At 60.3% G+C, this 17,047-nt stretch overlaps 1 protein-coding gene across 1 annotated transcript in view; it reads right to left on the reverse strand.

The window, feature by feature from the left end:
- The window catches only part of LOC136993986 (scavenger receptor cysteine-rich type 1 protein M130-like), a 73,860-nt gene extending 57,856 nt beyond the window's left edge, over positions 1-16,004 (reverse strand). Inside the window, exons 1-3 of the mRNA XM_067310028.1 lie at positions 15,941-16,004; positions 12,533-12,865; positions 10,868-11,174 (exon numbers count right to left, since the gene is read on the reverse strand). Of these exons, the coding sequence (XP_067166129.1) occupies positions 10,868-11,174; positions 12,533-12,865; positions 15,941-16,004 (704 nt within the window). The remainder of the gene's footprint in view (positions 1-10,867; positions 11,175-12,532; positions 12,866-15,940) is intronic.
- Between the last annotated feature and the right edge of the window lie 1,043 nt (positions 16,005-17,047).

A 17,047-nucleotide genomic window follows, 5' to 3' on the forward strand; every position in this document is an offset into this window, starting at 1 on the left:
TAAGGATTCACTGGAACAGCCCCATTCAGGGACTCTCATCCAATCCAGCTGAAGATGCTGTTGCAAGGACACCTGTGGCAGTGAATACCATCAAGAGCTAGACAGCAGCCAACTACCCTGTTCAAGAGGTTTGGATTCCCCACATGAGCATTACCTAAGTAACAGATCTCAAGGAATTCGATTTTTTTAAACAAACTCTGTGTCCAAGAATGTCTGTGAAGCAAATGCATCATTCTGATCCATCACCTTCTGGTAATGGGCTCAGGCACTTGTGCGGTGCCCCTCTGCTCCTGCTGTGGGTGCTGTGTGGAGCTTCAGAGCAGACGCACTGTCTCCTGCATCCAAGGCCAGAGATTTGGCTGCGGGTCTGCCCTTGGGTCTGGCAGATGTCTCCTGGGGATCCCAAAGACATCATTGTGGTGATGGAGCAGGGCCATGTCTTCAGTTTTGTCACTCTTTGCCCATGTCCACGTGCATGAGTGTGGGAGCAGAGCCTGGCAAGGGAACAGTCCCACTGCTCCTAGGGACATGTTTTCCTGCAGGCTCTGGGGATGGTCTGGTGGGCCTGGGCTGGATGGTGCCAGCACAGAGACGCCTGCCTCGAAGCCCTGGCAGCTGCAACCCCGGGTACTGGGTACATCCCACCTCCAACCTGCCTGGGTGGCTATGGTCCTGACCAGCCTGTGATGGTAGTCACGCTGGCCGCAGGACTGCTTCCAGGCCTGGGGGTGGTGGAGAAGAGTAAAGTGCCTGTCCTGTGCCTCTTCCCTGCCAGCTCTGCCCTCCAGCACGTGTTGTGTTTCTTCCTTCCCCTAGCACCAGGTGAGGGCGTGTTTCATCCTCGGGCAGATGTGCCAGGGAGGGACAGGACCTCTGGCTGTCCGGGCATCCTCCCCTCTGCAGGAGCTGTGTGGCAGGGAAGGGGCCTCTCCCCAGCATGCTGAGCACTCAGGGGCCCTTGTGCCAGACCTTGGGGACAGCATGTCCTTTGGTGGGGGCTGAACCCAGCCCCACATGTGTCTGTGGGGCAGGGCAGGGCAGGGGCTGGCACAGCCCCAGGGCTGGCTGAACAGGTGCTTGTCCCACAGCAGATGGGCCGTGGGGCTCTGAGCAGAGCTGGCAGCCCTAGTCCTTGGGAAGGCAGTTTTGTGCTGGCCCCAGCATGGCCATGAGCTGCAGGTGAGCTCACCGCAGAAGCTCCTGCTTGGTGCCATAGGGATGCGGAAACCAGGATCCAGTGCCCAGGTCCTGGGGAGGTTTGTGCTCCCAAACCCTGGTTTACAGAAGAGGTGCTTGAACCCCTGAGCTACAGGGCCACCCTGCAGCCTGGCAAGAGCTCTATGGATGCACTGCCACCTCAGAGTGCTCCAAAGCTGTCATCTTCCTCCTGAGCTTCCCCCAAGCCCAAGGAGAAAGCCCCTGTCCTTCTCCACTCCAAATGTGGAAAGCCCACAGGAGAAGAGCATTCCCAGAGTGAGACCTCGTGGAGATGGGTGATGAACACGGCTGCTGGAAACACAACCCCCATCCCCACGGGAAACCCCTGCTCCTACTGGGCTCAGGCTCCAGCCATGCATTTCCCACAGAGAAAAACGGGCCGGGGGCTGTTGACGGAGGGGGCTGTCTCAGGGCAGGGGCTGCCAGCAGGGAGGCTCCAGGTCGCGGGGCTGGAGGTGGAGTCTGAGCCCCAGCACCCCGAGGGCCCCCAGGGACACCCCAGCCCTGCCCCACCACCCTGGGGACATTCTGGTGACACCATCTGTATCCCCCAGCAGAGAGCAGTGCATGTAGGGCAAGATCCGAGCAGGAGGGCAGGGCAGACCATAAGTGGGGCAGGCGCAGCCCAGCTCTCCTGCAATGTAGCTGAGGGCTGGACATGGTGACTGAGTGCCAACCAAGCCCCTGTGCAGCTCCCATTGGGACAGCAGCTGATCTGGGACGACCGAGGGGAAGGAGCAGGGTCCAGCCCTTGCTTACTCTGCACTTTGGCGCTGAGGTCTAAATCTCCAGGGCAGAAGAGGCTGGTGAGAGGCACCTGGCACACAACCAGGTCCCTGCAGAGCAGGTGCTCCAGCACAGAAGTGTCTGCCCCAGAGCAAGAGCCCCTCTGCACCCTGGGGTCCCCCTGCCCTGCCACACGCAGCCTGGGACAGAGATGCCTGAGACCCCTCGCAGAGCAGCACTGGGACTTTTCCCTCACGCCTACACTGCCTACATCCAGTCCCCTCCTGCGATCCCTTCCCAGCTCTGCACACATGGTCCAGCCCTCCTGCAAGGTCCCCAGCACCAGTGCTCCAGCCTGGAGAGGAGCCGGGATGTCCCCAGCCCCGGGATGTGCTGCTGCCCATGGAGGGTCAGTGCAGGGCCCAAGGCTGGAGGAGCTCCCAGCGATGCCTGGGGAAGCGCTCCCATGGGAGAGGGTGCTGGTGACAGCTGCCGGCTGCCTCCTCTCCTCAAGGGCAGGATCCTGCTTTTTGCAGGCAGCCAAGCTGTGGCTGTTCCCAGCGGGGAGCCCAGCTTTCCCCTGCCCTGCCTGGGGGAATGGAGGGGACACACACAACCCCCACTGCTGGGTGGTGGCTTGGCTGCTGGGGGAGAGGAGACATGACCCTCCAGGGACCCAGAGCTGAAACCCTCTTACAAAGCAGAGGCAGCGCTGGGCAGCACCGGGAATGGGGGAGTTATCCTCTGCCTCCCCAAGACAGGCACCAGACCCTGGGCAGACGCATTTGATTTTGTCTCCCAGCCTGATGGTGCAGGCTGCGGGGAAGAGGTGAGCTGTGCTCTGGCTGCTGGGCAGGGAGAGCTGAGGGCAGTCGCATGGCCCCATGCACTGCAAAAGGAAACATCTCCTCCCATCACTGCCTGCTCCCGTCCCCCTGCGCCCTACACACAGATCTCCCCCTCCACAAACCCAAACTGGCGCCCCAGGCGAGGCAGCTCCTTCTTCTGCCCTTGCAGCCCAGCAGCGGGAGGGCAGAGGGGTGGGGGTGGATGGGAGCAGGAGGACGGGGGTCCCAGCGTGGCCCAGGGCTCTGGTGCCTCACAGTCCCTGCCAGGAAGGAGCCAGCTCAGGCTGTGCCAGGTGTGCTTGAGGGTCCATAAGGGCTGTGGGAGCGAGGAGCAGCCCCTGGAAACGGGAGTCCCTGTGGAGCCAGAGGAGGGGAAATCCCAGTTCTGGGTGCCCAAACAAGCTGCTCTGTACCATGTGCCAGGGCAGCGGGAAGCAGAGCTGCCTCCCAGCTGCTATGGGGAGGTGATCCCTGGGTGATGAACCCCTCTGGGTCTGGCTGGGGTGTTCAGGGCCCTGCTGTCACCTCCGGACTCACATCTGTGGGGCCACAGCCCAGAGATAACCCTGTCACTGCAACTCTGTGGTTGCCTCCATGCCTTGCGTGGCCCTGGTAGAGCCCTGGGGAAAAGAGCAAGCGGGGGCACTCTGGTGGGGGAGGAGACTGGCCCTCCCCGCCCAGAGGGGCATTACGGGACCCTGTAGAGGGACCCATTTTGGGTGGAAACTCTGTGTGTGGGTTGCAGGATGGAAATGTCTCTGCCAGCAGGAATATCCTCCAGCTGGCATATTCACTGTTATCGCACTCCAGGGACCATGGGCACTTGCAGGTGCACAGCCTGTCTCAGAGCCCGCTGTTCCCAAGACGTGCCCCTTCCCCACTGCTGGTTCTTGGTGCTTTGCTCTCCCTGATCAGCCTTGGGGACACTCCTGCCACCTGGGGAGGGAGGCACCAGCTCTGGATCAAACCTCCAAAGGGTTTAGTAAGAACAAATACCAATGCACGCTGTAAAAGTATGGGAATAAAAATAGAGGAAAGGCCCAGCTGTTTCTGCTGCCAGTGGGAGAAGGGAGAGCGCTCTCTGGCACTCACGGCTCTCCCAGCTGCACAGGCCTCTCTTCTGTCCCCGGTGCGCCCAACTGCACGGCAGCGGTGGGCTCCCCTGGCCCTGGGCTCAAGGACCGTTTGGCACCAGGGCCCTGTCTCTCAGCCTTGGTGTCCTCATGGGGATGTGCCAGAAACACCTCTTCAACATCATCATACTCCGTGTCCGTGGAGGGCAGGGATGGGGTGGCTCTCTTGGCTCCGGGGGCCCTGTCACTTCCTTGGGAGTGCAGGCTCCACCCTGGAAGCAGCAAGGACACTGCATTGCAGTTTTCCCCATGCGGGTGCCCCTCCTGCGCTGTATATCCCCTTCCTCCCCCTCCCCTCACTGCCCCTGAGACATCCAGCCCATTATCCCACCCCACTTTCCCCACCAGGAAAACACCTTGGACAGGATCCCTCCCCGTCCCGAGAGGTCGGGCTCTCAGTACGCAGTGACACTGGGGGAATGGGGACGGCAGCCCAGGAGCCGGCAGCACTGCATTTCCCCCTCACCTCTCTGTGCCTCCCCGGGCCGGTCTCCCTCCTCTGCTTCCCTGGGTGCTTTCCAGTCTTGCTGCCCAGGAAGAAAATCCTCCCTGGGCTCAGAGACTTCCTTGGCATCATCATAGTCATCTGCTGGGTCACCTCTGGGCAGGATGGGGACATCTGAAAGGAGAGGGGAGCTGTTGGCAATGGGAAGAGCCCTCCCGCAGAGCGGAGGAAGGAAGGACATGCCCGACCAAGGGGCTGAGATGCTGGTTTTGGCAGGACTACAGGAGACCCTGCGTTCTGCCCACCTCCCCTTGGGTACAGGAGTGTGCGTGCGGCAGTGGGGATCCCTCTTGCCCAGCCACAAGGCTGGCAGTGTCGGGCTCTGCCCTGGAGCTGGCTGTGAAGGCTCCCCGTGTGCCTGAGGAGATGTCGGGGCTTGGAGGCAGGGCTCCTCGGGGTGAATTCAGGACCTGCTGGAGGCAGGGATGGGTCGAGCACGGGAAGTCCCCATGCGACCCCTCAGGGCACAGGGCTGCAGGTACCCAGATCCGCTGGGCACATCTGACCCTTGCCCGCTCAGGACAGCTCTGGAGTCACACACGAGGGCAATTCCTCCCCACCACGACAGTGATACTCAGTGACACCGCTGGCGGTCACACAGCTACGGGGAGGAGAGATCGACCCTTCCTCTGCCTCCCCCTCCATTACCTGGGGCTGACCCAGCACCGTCCTCCTCCTCACTGTCCCCAGGGTCGGGCTGCAGCTTGGTCAGGGACCCCTCTGAAGAGGAGCCTGCGGAGAGGAGCAGCGGGTGTTATCGGGGTGAGCTCTGCTGACCCTGCTCATGGCCAGGGCTGCTGGGAAGGGGGACCTACACAACAGGGACTGCACGGGGAGGAGGGCTTGGGGCTTGCCCTGCTCCCATGGGACAAACCCCATCTCAAAGGGCCTTTCAGAGCTGCCCTAGGATGGCCCCTTCCCTCACCCACCAGGTACAACCCCAGGGGTGCAGCAGGAGAGGCAGGGAGGAGCTGTGCCCCCAGCTGCGATGGGCAGAGCTGGTGGGGAGGAAGCTCCTCTCCTGAGCCCAGCACTGGGCTGCTCTCCCCGCAGACCCCGTGGCCCCAGTGCTGTGGGGACCACCGGCCCAGGAGCTGCCAAGGTGCTGTCCTGGGTCAGGGCTGAAGGAAAGGGCCCTGCAGATGTGCTCCCTCCCAGCAGCGACCCACACTGACCTGAGCGACCAAACTTCGCCTGTTTCTCCCACATCGGGCTGTAGTCAATCTCCTGGTACACAGCCTCAGAGAAGGACTCCAGAGCCCTCCTGGAGCCTGGGGACAGAGGCAAGGTCAGCACAGGGACATGGAGACAGGAGACTGGACCCCAATGTGCTCACCCATCCCTTCTGCCTGGGCCAGCCCAGGACACACCCCACGGCCTGGCCCCACTGCTCTGTCCACTCATCTTGGCCACATCCCTGCTGACAACAGCATCCCTGTGCATATGGTCTGGGGCAATGGCATCCTCACGCTCTCCCTTCAGAGACAGCCCCATGCCCCTTTTCACCCTGAGTCACTCCCTCCTCGGATCCTGGAGCAGCTCCCGCAGCTCCTCTCCCTGGTGAACTTCCGTTCTCTGCCAGACGGCTCCTGGCATGGGTGGGAAGTGATGGACGCAGGGAGAAGCCCAGGGACCAGACACCCGCACACAAAGACTCCCTGCCCTGTGTGCCTCCCGGCACCGCTCTTGCCCCACGACCTCCCCTCCAGCTCTGACCAGAGTGGGGGCCAGCAGCATCCTCAAAGGTCTCCCGCTGCTCCTGTCACCCCCAGCCCCTCACTGCTGTTTCTATCCTCCCCCGTCACCATCTCCTCCTGCATTTCGACTCTCTCTACCCTGCTTGCTGCTGTCCCCAGCCAGATAGTGAAGGGGCAAGGACAGGGCAGGAGGCAGCAGCCCCATCGCACCTCTGTCTCTGCCCCTCACGGACACCCCACAGCACCCGCAGGGCTGCCAAGAGGTGTCGCCCACCTGGGACCGATGGGGAAAGACCCACCTCTGCGCTGAGCTCTGGCACTTCTCACTTGCCCCACCAGCAGGGCCAGGATCAGGCACAGCAGGGCCCCCAGGATGATGCAGATGATGACAGGCACTGAGATTCTCCTGCTATCCTTCTCAAGGCCCCGGGGCAGATCTGCACAGGCAGGGACATGAAGGAGGCAGCTCCTGGCCTGGGGGAGCTGGGGACCCAGGGACACCCCACTCCTTACCCCGACACATGGCAGCAGGGGGGTGGAGACACAGAGGTGGGTCACGGGGCAGCTCCCACACTGCTGGCGGAATCACAGCCCTCCCCAAAGCTACCTGTTCCCACCCCAGGGCCTCCTCTCCAGGGCTTCGCACCCCAGCACAGAGCCCCTTCCCTCAGGCTGCAGCTCACAGCCTGGCCTGGGGAGATCAACCCCCAGGGAGGAGGACAGGTTACCTGCTCGAGGGGGTGACATTGTCATCCTGGGTGGAGCTGCAGAGCAAACAGAGATGTCAGAGCCCCTTCCCTCAGGCTGCAGCTCACAGCCTGGCCTGGGGAGATCAACCCTCAGGGAGGAGGAGAGGTTACCTGCTCGGGGAGGTGGCATTGTCGTCCTGGGTGGAGCTGCAGAGCAGAGAGAAACAGAGATGTCTGTGGGTGTGTGTCAGCGGACGTACCCTATAAGTCCCCTCTGAACTGCCCTTCTCTGCGTCCCTGTGACAGCACCCAGGGCCTCTGCTCTGGGCCACAGGGAGGACAGCACCAGCAGCCCAGGGGATGCACCCAGGGAGCTGCAGGAGTCCCACGGGCAGAGGCCTGAGGACACCCTGCCCCACAAACTGCTTCAACCTCCCAGTGCCTCCTTGATCATGCACAGCAGCTGAAACCCCCAGTAATTCAGTGTATACCAGCACGGCACTCAAGGCTCACCCCCAAAGGGTCCATGGTTAGCAGAGGAGCAGACGGATGCTCCCAGAGGGGAGGCTTTCCTGAGCCAGAGTGCTGGCAGTGCCCGGGGCAGTGCCTGTTTTCCAAACAACCCACAGCCACCAGGACTGGTGTCACTCTTCCCATTCCCTCAGCAAACCACAGCCATGAGCAGGATGCTCTGCCCAGACTTTCCAAGCTAAAAGCTGGTGGTTCTGGTGCTCTCTATTGAACATAAAGAGCAACAGACACCTCCAGGAGGTGTCCAAGATGAGGGGGAGGAGACCCTGCCTGCAGGTGCCTCTGCCCCTCCTTGGGCTATGCGGGGAGCTGAGGACAGCTATTGCTGATGAACGTGGGTCACCCCGAGAGCTGAAATCTTGCTCGTGTCACTACCAAGCTCTTTCTCGGCATTGCACCTTGCTGAACAGGGAGCAAGACTTGGTGTGAGCTTTGTGCCCAGGTGGCTCCAGCATTACCATTGCAGGTGATGTGGGTCTCTTCTTGTTGGTCATCACATGACTGTGGGTTCCAGGGAGAAGAGGGGCACTGCCAAAAGGAACTGTTCCTCTTCCCACATTCCACATGATCCAGCCACGTGGGGCCAGACACCTTGCCGTACTGCTGGACTCTTTCAATGGAGCCTTCATCTCCACAGCCCAGCTCTTTGCACACCAGGGACACGGTGGTGAGAGTCATTGAGTTGGAGCAAACGCTTCCCCACGTCCCGTTGTAGAAAACCTGCAGGCGCCCAGAGCAGCCATTGCTGTTCTCCAGCCTCAGGGCCACAAACTCTGGAAGGAAAGGCACAAAGTGGGGGAACAAGCTGGTTCTGGGGTGCGGAGAGAGAAACCGCAGGCATCCCTGGCAATCCCCCAGGCTGTTCTGTGGCAGCCGAGGGCAGGAGAGTTACTCCAGGAAGCAGGGACCCTTCTGGGCACTCCAGGGCTCAGACAGGCAGAGGGCACTGCCAGCAAGTCACCATTTCAGCAAGGGAGCAGAGAGCAGTCGCTGAGGTGCAGCAGTGCCCTCCCCTCTAGCCCCTGCGCATGGCTGTTCTCTCTCTGTAACCCTGAGTAAAGGCCGGTGGGGACTGTGCACGGGTGTCCCTAGGACGGGGGCAGGAAGGGGGCTCGGGACAGCCAGGGACAGTCCCGGCCATGCCCTGCTCTCCCCTCATCCCTACCTCCACACGCACCAGGCTCCCACCTCCCAGCACACACCTGAGCAGACAACTCCTGCGTCCTTTTTGTGGGGGCAGTTGTGCTGTCCCCAGGTCGCGGCAGGGCAGTCCCAGAGAGCAGCTTCATCCCCAGAGCAGTTCACATCGTCCAGCCAGATCTGCCCGGAGCCTTCTCCGTAACGAGCAGAGCTGACTACCTCCACAGCCACCCCGCAGTCCAGCTGGTGGCAAACAACGGTGGCGTCGGACAGGTCCCAGGAGTTGTTGCAGATGGTCCCCCAGGTGCCCTGATAGTAGATCTCCACTCTCCCGGCACAGCGCCCTGTCCCGTTCACCAGCCGGACCCGCCGGCTCCCTGCAGCCCGGAGAAACCCCCGCTGTCAGGGTCTCGCGGCCCTGGGGAGCTCAGCGTAGCAGGGACTGTCAGAGTGACTCACCTGAGCAAACCACCCCCACGTCCTCAGCAGTTCCTGCTGGCGCTGCCTCAGGCAGGGAGATGTTGCAGAGGGTCAGGCGAGCCTCCTTCCCTCCACACTGGACCCTTCTCAGCTCCACAGGGCCCGTCCCTCCCTCAGGCTTTGGCGGGTTGTAGGCTCGCTCTGCCTCTCCGCACTGGAGCTGCCGGCACACCACGCTGGCATCGTTCACGTCCCACTCGTCATCCAGGACTCTGCCCCACGCCCCGTGCAGGGCCATCTCCACTCGCCCGTCACACCGGCTCCCTCCGTCCACCAGCCGCAGGGATCCCAAGGGCCCTGCCCAGAGACAGGGGAAATGCCCTGCACCCTCTGTGAAACCAGGCAGCCCTGCACCCTGCCATGTGTCTCCCATTTCTGATGTCCTTGGACACCCTGGAGCTCACCCATCTGTAGCCAGCTCACAGTGAGGAGCTCAGGGATGGGAGTTTTCCAAGGCATTTTTTATTTTCTCCAGCCACTAAACCTTGCTCAGCCATACGCTGTCATTGCTCAGGAAGGTGCAGAGATGGGAAAGCATGGGAGGTCCGGGCAAATCTCAGAGCCACCACATATGTCCTAAATGGCGCATATGGAGCAGCTCCAGCAGGAGGAAGCAGTGGCCTAGCCAATGGCCTGGGCGATGGACAGGACGAGCACAAGCCTTGCTCCCGTCTCCACCCTGCGGCTGGCACCTGCTGAGATAGCCGGGGAAGAGCCCGCATGTCTCTGCCCTTCTGCATCACCATGGATCGGGGACTGGGAGCTTGTGCCTTTGGCAGGAAGCAGAGGGAGGGGGGCCTTTCTGAAAAGACACATTGAGTTTGGGGTATATGCTGCAAGAAGCCAGGGCAAATCCCAGCCCTGCTCTGCTGCTCAGCCCCAGGCATTGCTCCTGCTGGGCGAACCCAGGGCAGTCCCTGCAGGCGGTGGCATCAGGGTCTCTCTGCAGGGCTCTCTGCAGGTCTGGGATGGGTCTGTGTGCTGCAGGAGGGAGCAGAGGGTCCTTTGCAGCCATCGTGAGTGGAGGTGTGCCCCGCAGCCCCGTCCCGTGCCTGTGCTGCAGGAGGAGCGCAGAGAAGGCCAGGCCTGGTGGTGGCACTCGGCGCCTGAACCACTTGCCTTGGGGAGGCAGAGATGCCTCCTCCCTGCTCGGTCCTCGTCTCTCACAAGGCAAAGTGGTCTGCCTGAGCAGGCAAAGCCCTTTGAATCCCTCCGTGGAAAGCCAGGGTTGCTCCAGGAAGAAATACAGGTTCTTGTTGCCTTGGGCTTCCCTGCTTTGTTGGCTTGCTGTGTCACACACAAGGGGCAAGTTTGGCTAATCCTGCCTTTTCCCTGCACTCACCTGAGCAGAAAACACCAGCATCATTGTCCTGTGAGCATTGGGAGGCCCCCAGGACAGTCACAGGGCACTGTCCCAAATGGGATTCGGTCCCCTCGCAGTGGAAGCTCTCTCTCCAGACAGGGCCCGTTCCTCTCCCAAAATGCCCTCCTCCAGGAACAGACTCAGCAAATCCACAGTTGAGCTGATGACAGAGAACGTGGGCGTCGGAGACGTCCCAGCGAGAGTCACAGAGGGTCCCCCAGGTCCCCTGCACCTGCATCTCCACTCGCCCAGAGCATGCCGTGCTGCCATTCACCAGCCTGAAGCCTGGAAATGTTGCAAAGCAGAGAGAGGGCAATTAGAGAGGATGGCTTTGTGCTCTTGCACCTCCAGTAGCCAAAGAGGGAAATGCCACAGAGACGCAGTCCCCTCTCCTTTGCCTGCATCACTGGAGGATTACAGACAACTCCACGCCTCCTGTACTCACACCATGCTCAGCACGGTCACTTCCCCCCTCCCCTACCCCACAGCACACAGCTCACAGCAGGCATTCCACACCTCCTCCCTGAATGCTCACGTGTGCAGGTGACACCAGCGTCGTTCGCATGGGTGCAGGTCTGGTTGCTGAGGGACCTCCAGGGGCAGGAGGAGAGGAGGGATTCATTCCCCACACACTGCAGCTCTCTGTCCCAGATGGGACCGACCCCCTCTCCAAAGTGAGCTGCCCCGGGCACGGACAGGGCTCTCCCGCACTGCAGCTCCCTGCAGATAACCTTGGCAGCTTTGAGATCAAAGTGTGAGTCACAGACTGTTTTCCACTGGCCTCCATCTCTGATCTCCACACGTCCTGAGCAGGGGCTGTCCCCTCCAACCAGCTGCACAAATCCTGGAAAAAACACCAATGGCAGGCAGTTCCCAGAGGCTTCTGGCAGTTACATACCCACATCCCACATCGTGTCCAAGGCAGCCACATCCAAAATGCCCCGTGAACATCCCGGCAGCAGCCGTCAGTGGGTGCTGATGACACAAACCCTTCAGGGCCTCCCTCACCTCCTCTCACACCTGCACAGTGCTCCAGGGCTTGTGTCTATCCTGGAACCACAGCCACAGGCACTGCTCAGAGAAATGATGCTGCCCCAGAGGCCTGGCACTGCCTGCCACAGGGTCCCCTGGCACAGCAGCACCTGGTCCAGGAAAATGGGCCCAGGTGCTCACGGCTCCTGCAGCCTGCTCAGCCCCTGCAGAGCTCAGGGCCAGGCTGGGGAAGCACCTCGGAGCAGCCCAAAATGCGCCCTGTTCCCAGGGCTGTCCTGGGGTGTTGAGGTGTCTGGGAGGGGAGACACGTGCCAGGCACAGAAATGGTGCAGCTGTAACTGGGTCGGTGTCTGGGCCAGCTGCCCCCTCTGACGTGTGCCCGGGGAGGGGTGTCCCCAGGCCGGGCCACAGCACGCTGCCGGGGGTGCACACGGAGCAGGCCAGCGACCGGGCAGAGGAGCAGGAGACCCACAGGAAGCCCTGGGCCAACACCAGCTCTCACTGCAAAAGCAGGTGCAGATGAGGGTCAGTAAGTGCTGGCAAAGCCCTGTGGCACAGGGTAGCGTTCGGAGAGAGGGGCAGGCAGGAGCAGCTGGACAGTGGGTCAGTGCTGCCTGGATGGGCTGCGTTCCCCGCGGGTCTATGACAGGGGACCCAGCAGGGCTGGTCTGAGCATGTGGTGATGCACAAGGGAGCAGCCAGCAGGGGGCCCTGCGCACAGGGTGCAAGGTCCTACCCGCTGCCCTGCTCCTCTGCTCCACGCCCTGCTCTTCTCCCCGCTGAAAAGCCCCTTTGGTTCAGCCGAGGCACTCTTGTCTGTGAGGGGAATGACCCGAGGGGAATGACCCTGGCCATCTCATGCCATTGCCCAGCTGTGGGGTGCCGAGCAAGTTGTCCCTGGTGTCTAGGGCATGGGGACCCTCAGCACTGCCTGATGGGTCCTGGCAGAACAGGCGGAGATTGATGGAGACCAAAAGACCCTGTGGGGCCGGGTGAGGGGTTCATCTTCCAGTCCAAGGCACTGCCTGAGGGTGGCTGAGCCCCTTGTCCCCTGCAGGGACATCAGCAGCAACAGTCCCAGCTTGGCAGCAAGAGGAGCCATGTCAGGGCCTGCACTGGTACCCACACATTTCTCCTTCAGGGCACAGCCCAGTTAATGCCCTGATCCCAGCCCCGACCCCAAACGGGAGGGATTGACTGACTCCTTACCTGAACAATTCACTCCAGCATCCCGACCATGAGTGCAGAGATGTTTCCCCCAACCAGCATGACTGCACTCAGACAGGGCAGTCTCGGTGCCTTGACACTTAAGAGCGCTCAGCCAAATTGGGCCAGATCCTCGCCCAAAATGTGCGTACCAAAAAAACTGGAGAGCAGATCCACAGCCCAGCTGCTTACAAACCACAACAGCATCATTCATGTTCCAGCCATAATCACACACTGTCCCCCACTGACCCTGGTGTTTCACCTCCACTCTCCCAGCACAGCGACTGCCTCCAGCCTTCAGCCTCAGCTCCGCAGCACCTTCAAACAGACACAGGACTGGTTAGGAGAGCACAGAGCCCCATTGCTACCACTGTGTGGGGTCCCCTGCCTGGGGCCAAGTCCCAGACACTGGGGTGTGAGCCCTCTCCCCTTTCCGGGCTGTCCCGGGACAGTGCTTGTGTCCCTCCTCTCCCCGCAGGCTGCGCTGGGCTCGGCTGGGGGATGCCCAGCTCTGATCCTGCTGGGACATTCACACCCCACAGCCCTCGGCACCTCCTCACACCCCAGCAGCCCACCACATCCTGCCCATGCCCACGCGGACACCGTGCCTGGCCCTGCACAGGGGACCCACTCCTCCACAGAAAAGTGCCCCATGCGCAGCCCTGAACCCCCAGACCTCCCCACACACTGCTGCTCCTCCCAGGGCCCCAGGGCCCTGACCACCGCCTGCTCTGGGAACCACCCAAACCCACCCACCTCCTGCAGGGTTTTCCACATCCCCAGGGAGCACTGAGATGATCCCCATGATCCCTCCCAACCCACGTCCCCTCCTCGCACATGGGCATGAGCCCAGCCCCTGCTCTTGGCCAGGACTCCTGGGAAGGACACCTCTCTGCTGGGCTGTGGGTGCAGGTGTCCTGCTCCCCTCCTCTCTGCAAAGCACAAACTGCCTTTCCTTGGGCCAGGCACACCCCGACCCCAGGGCAGCAAACACCACAGAAAGCCTCCTGGGCACCCTGGGGGTTGGCTGTGCCCCAGGGATCGATGAGTGCTGCAGTCATCAGCTGACCCACTGCCAGCTCCAAGGGCACAGCGCTGGGGGAACAGGGGGTCCCCAGAGGATGCCCAAGGATGGGCTGTCTCTAAACACACGCAGGCAATGACTGCCACAGCAGCACAGCAGCCCTGGAAGCACAAAAACCCTTCTCCTACCCAGAGAGGCAAAAGCAAAGGCACAGGCTGCATGGACCTGAGCACCTTCTGCCCCTTGCCTCTTTAGGCTGGGGGAGGGAACCCCATTTGCAGAGGGACCCCAGTGACCTCACTGGTGCCCATTGGCCCCAGGGCTGTGGGACAAGGAAGCAGGCACTTACCCCTGCAGAGCTGCACCCAGAGGAGCAGCCACAACACCCGAGGGACGAGGACTCCCTTGGCCTCCATCCGCAGCCTCCTGACCTGCTGGCACTGCCCTGCTGCAACCCACTCCTTGCCACAGCTCCTGGGGACTCGCAGGGGACAACAAAGACAGGAGGGCAATATATATCTGCAGGTGCTGGCCCAGCTGCAGGAGGAGCCAATCGAAGCAGCAGGCACCTTTTTAGACATTATCAGGAGCCATCTCCCTTCTGACAGAGCCCAGCCCTCCAATGAACTTCTCCAGTGCCGTTCATGACCATATATGAGGGACGACTCTGATGCGGATGTCACATCGCTGCACTGGCGCATCGTCATGGGACCCACCCCTGTGGGACAGGGCAGATCGTGGTGGGGAAATGGCTCTGCCGCCCTGTGTACCCCAGTGTGGGGACCAGGAGCTTTGGGCATCTCGTCCGCTGTGTGTACCCAAGTGTCCAAGGTGCGAGTGTCCGGTTGTCCCTGTACCATGGGGACCATGGAGCTGGGACTGCCCCTGGGGTGGGCAGTGTCATGAAGGGAGGAAACAGCCCCAACCCTGCTACAGCCCCACTGTGCTGGGAGCAGCAGCAGTGGTGAAAGGCCTCGTTACCATGGCCAGAGCCCCTTCCCGTGAGAATGGGCTTGTCGATCCCTTCCCGCACAGCCCTGCAGTGGGTGCCTTGGCTGGGAGCAGGGAGCTGGGGCATTTCACTCTTCTCACAGCAGACAGGGAAGCCCAGGCGTTCAGAGCCCTCCCTACTCTCAGGGTGTTCACCCAAGGGCCCGTTATTCCCTCGCTGGGGCTGATTGGGAGATCAAAGCGTTGCCTGCAGGTGCACAAACCACAGCCCACGTGACGTCAGCAGCCCCCGTGCCACACTCTCCCTGCAGCACTGCCTGAGCCAGGAAGACGGTGGTTTCTCTCTGGGCTCGGTGCCCCAGGCAGTGTCACAGCAAGTCTCCACTGTGCCAGCTCCAGCCCTGAACCTGCTCCCAGGGATGGGGCTGCAGGGGCTGCTGCTGCTGACTTTGCAAACACAGGTGCTGCACCCAGGTCCTGGAGGGGGATTTTTCTCCTCAGGTGACCAAACTCCTCCTGGGCTTGTGGACTCAGGGCCAGGTAGGGCGATGGCTGTCCCCTGTGCAGCAGGGTCCCAGTGTTCACAGCTCACAGCACCTTCGCAGCCCACGGCCACTGGCACTCGGCACCTCTCCATCTCTCTCTAACTGCCCTCTCACTGCACACCACCATTTATGCAAAACAGCACACACATTTCAATGCAGATTTCTCCTTAGGAATGCTGCATCTCACACCGTCACACCATTCTGCTATTGCACACCTTTATGCATTTCAATGCCATTACACTTTCACATACAGTTATGTGTTTTACTTTTCCACTTAATGAGTGGATTCCTGTTGAAGAATTTGGGAGCATTGTATTAGGCTCTTTGAATAGTATTGTGGCTTGCTTTCTTCACGTTACTGTATTATTTTCCCCTTTAACGGGATGCTGGCCTTAGCCTCTCAGGAGCACTTTGCACTTAACTTATTTACCTTCCCGTCCCTTCCTTTCCCAACAGGCACATGGCTTGGATATTGATTGTGAAGTCACTGGTTCCATAGGGCCTGATGGGCCAGCAGCAGGCACATGGCTGCGACACGTGCTTTTGAGGGCATTCCTGCTAGAGTAACTGATAGGCCAGCAGCAGGCACATGGCTTGAACGCTGGTTCTCAGGTCACTACTCCCTGAAGAGCTCACAGGCCAGCAACAGACACAGGCCTTGGATGTTGATTCTGATATCACTTCTCCCACATCCCTTGATAGGCCAGCAGCAGACACAGGCCTTGGATCTTCAATGTGAGGTCAGTTATGCCTCAGTACCTGATAGGCAAGCAGCAAGCACATGGCTTGGCTGTTGACTGTGAGATCCCTTCTTCCTGAGTACCCGATAGGCCAGGAGCAGCCACAAGGCTTGCATGCAAGCTGACTGCTAGGTCCCTGCTCCCGCAGTACCTGAGAGGCCAGTAGAAGGCACATGGCTTGGATCTTCATTCTGAGGGCACTGCTGCATTAGCATGGCGCATCAGGGACACAGAGGGGACAGGACTAGACATGGAAGCAGTCAGGGCCCCCCCCCCCCAAGGCCTGAAAACACAGCAAGGGCCATTCTCCATCCCTTGAAGTTGCTTTTGTTCCCCCAACGGCTTTGAAAATGCACTTGCTCAGAATATCCATTTTCAGCCCTGCTCATGTTCAGTTCCCACCTCAAGGAATCTCAGGAAGTGCTCCCAAGGGGCTTCCCAAGGACGAAGCTCTCCTCTCCCTTGTGCCTAATCTGCTGCCAAAAAGAGGCCTCTGTGCGCATTTTTCCCAGGCCCTTTTTTGGCGCTGACATTACCTCCGTCTCCTCCAAGAGCCTTTGCATCCATTCTCCAAGCAGAACATACTCAGACAGATCATCGGACATGTTACTGTCCCAGAGGTGATATTCAAGCAAGTGTACACATGAAGAACAGAGACCCAGTACAGACCCTGCAGGAAAATCTAACAAGCTCCCTGCCATTGGACAGGTGGAATTTCTACAGCACACACAGCCTGGAAATCAGAGATTACTAACGCCACTGCTCACACCAGCTCCGGACTCATTTAGTGGCCTATGAAAGTCTTGCTGGCTCCCTGGCAGGCTTCACCCTTCTAGTCTGAAAGAAGTACAATGTCACACTCAATGTCCACAATTGCCAGAGGACAACATCCACATTTTAAAGGTACCAGTACTAAATGATAATGGAATGGAATAAATTCATGTGCATGCTGCTGCCCAATGAGCTTCTCTGACAGAAGTGTCCTCACAGAAGACATCCAAGCCTTTTGTCTCAGACAGAACTGACCCCACAAATGCTTACACCCACCATATGCCTTCTGCTGACCTGTGCACTTCAGAGACAGAAGCTTCAGCAAAATAACATCTCCAGCCATGAACATGCTGCTGGCCTATCCGCTTCTCACACAGAAGGGACTTCACTGTGACGTTTACAGCCATGTGCCTGTTGCAGGCCTAGATGCTGCCAGGACAGGAGTGACCTCCAAGGCAATTCCCAGCCATGTGCAAGCTGGTGGCCT

This window comes from Apteryx mantelli, chromosome 23, assembly GCF_036417845.1.
Source record: "Apteryx mantelli isolate bAptMan1 chromosome 23, bAptMan1.hap1, whole genome shotgun sequence".
NCBI classification, from domain to species: domain Eukaryota; kingdom Metazoa; phylum Chordata; class Aves; order Apterygiformes; family Apterygidae; genus Apteryx; species Apteryx mantelli.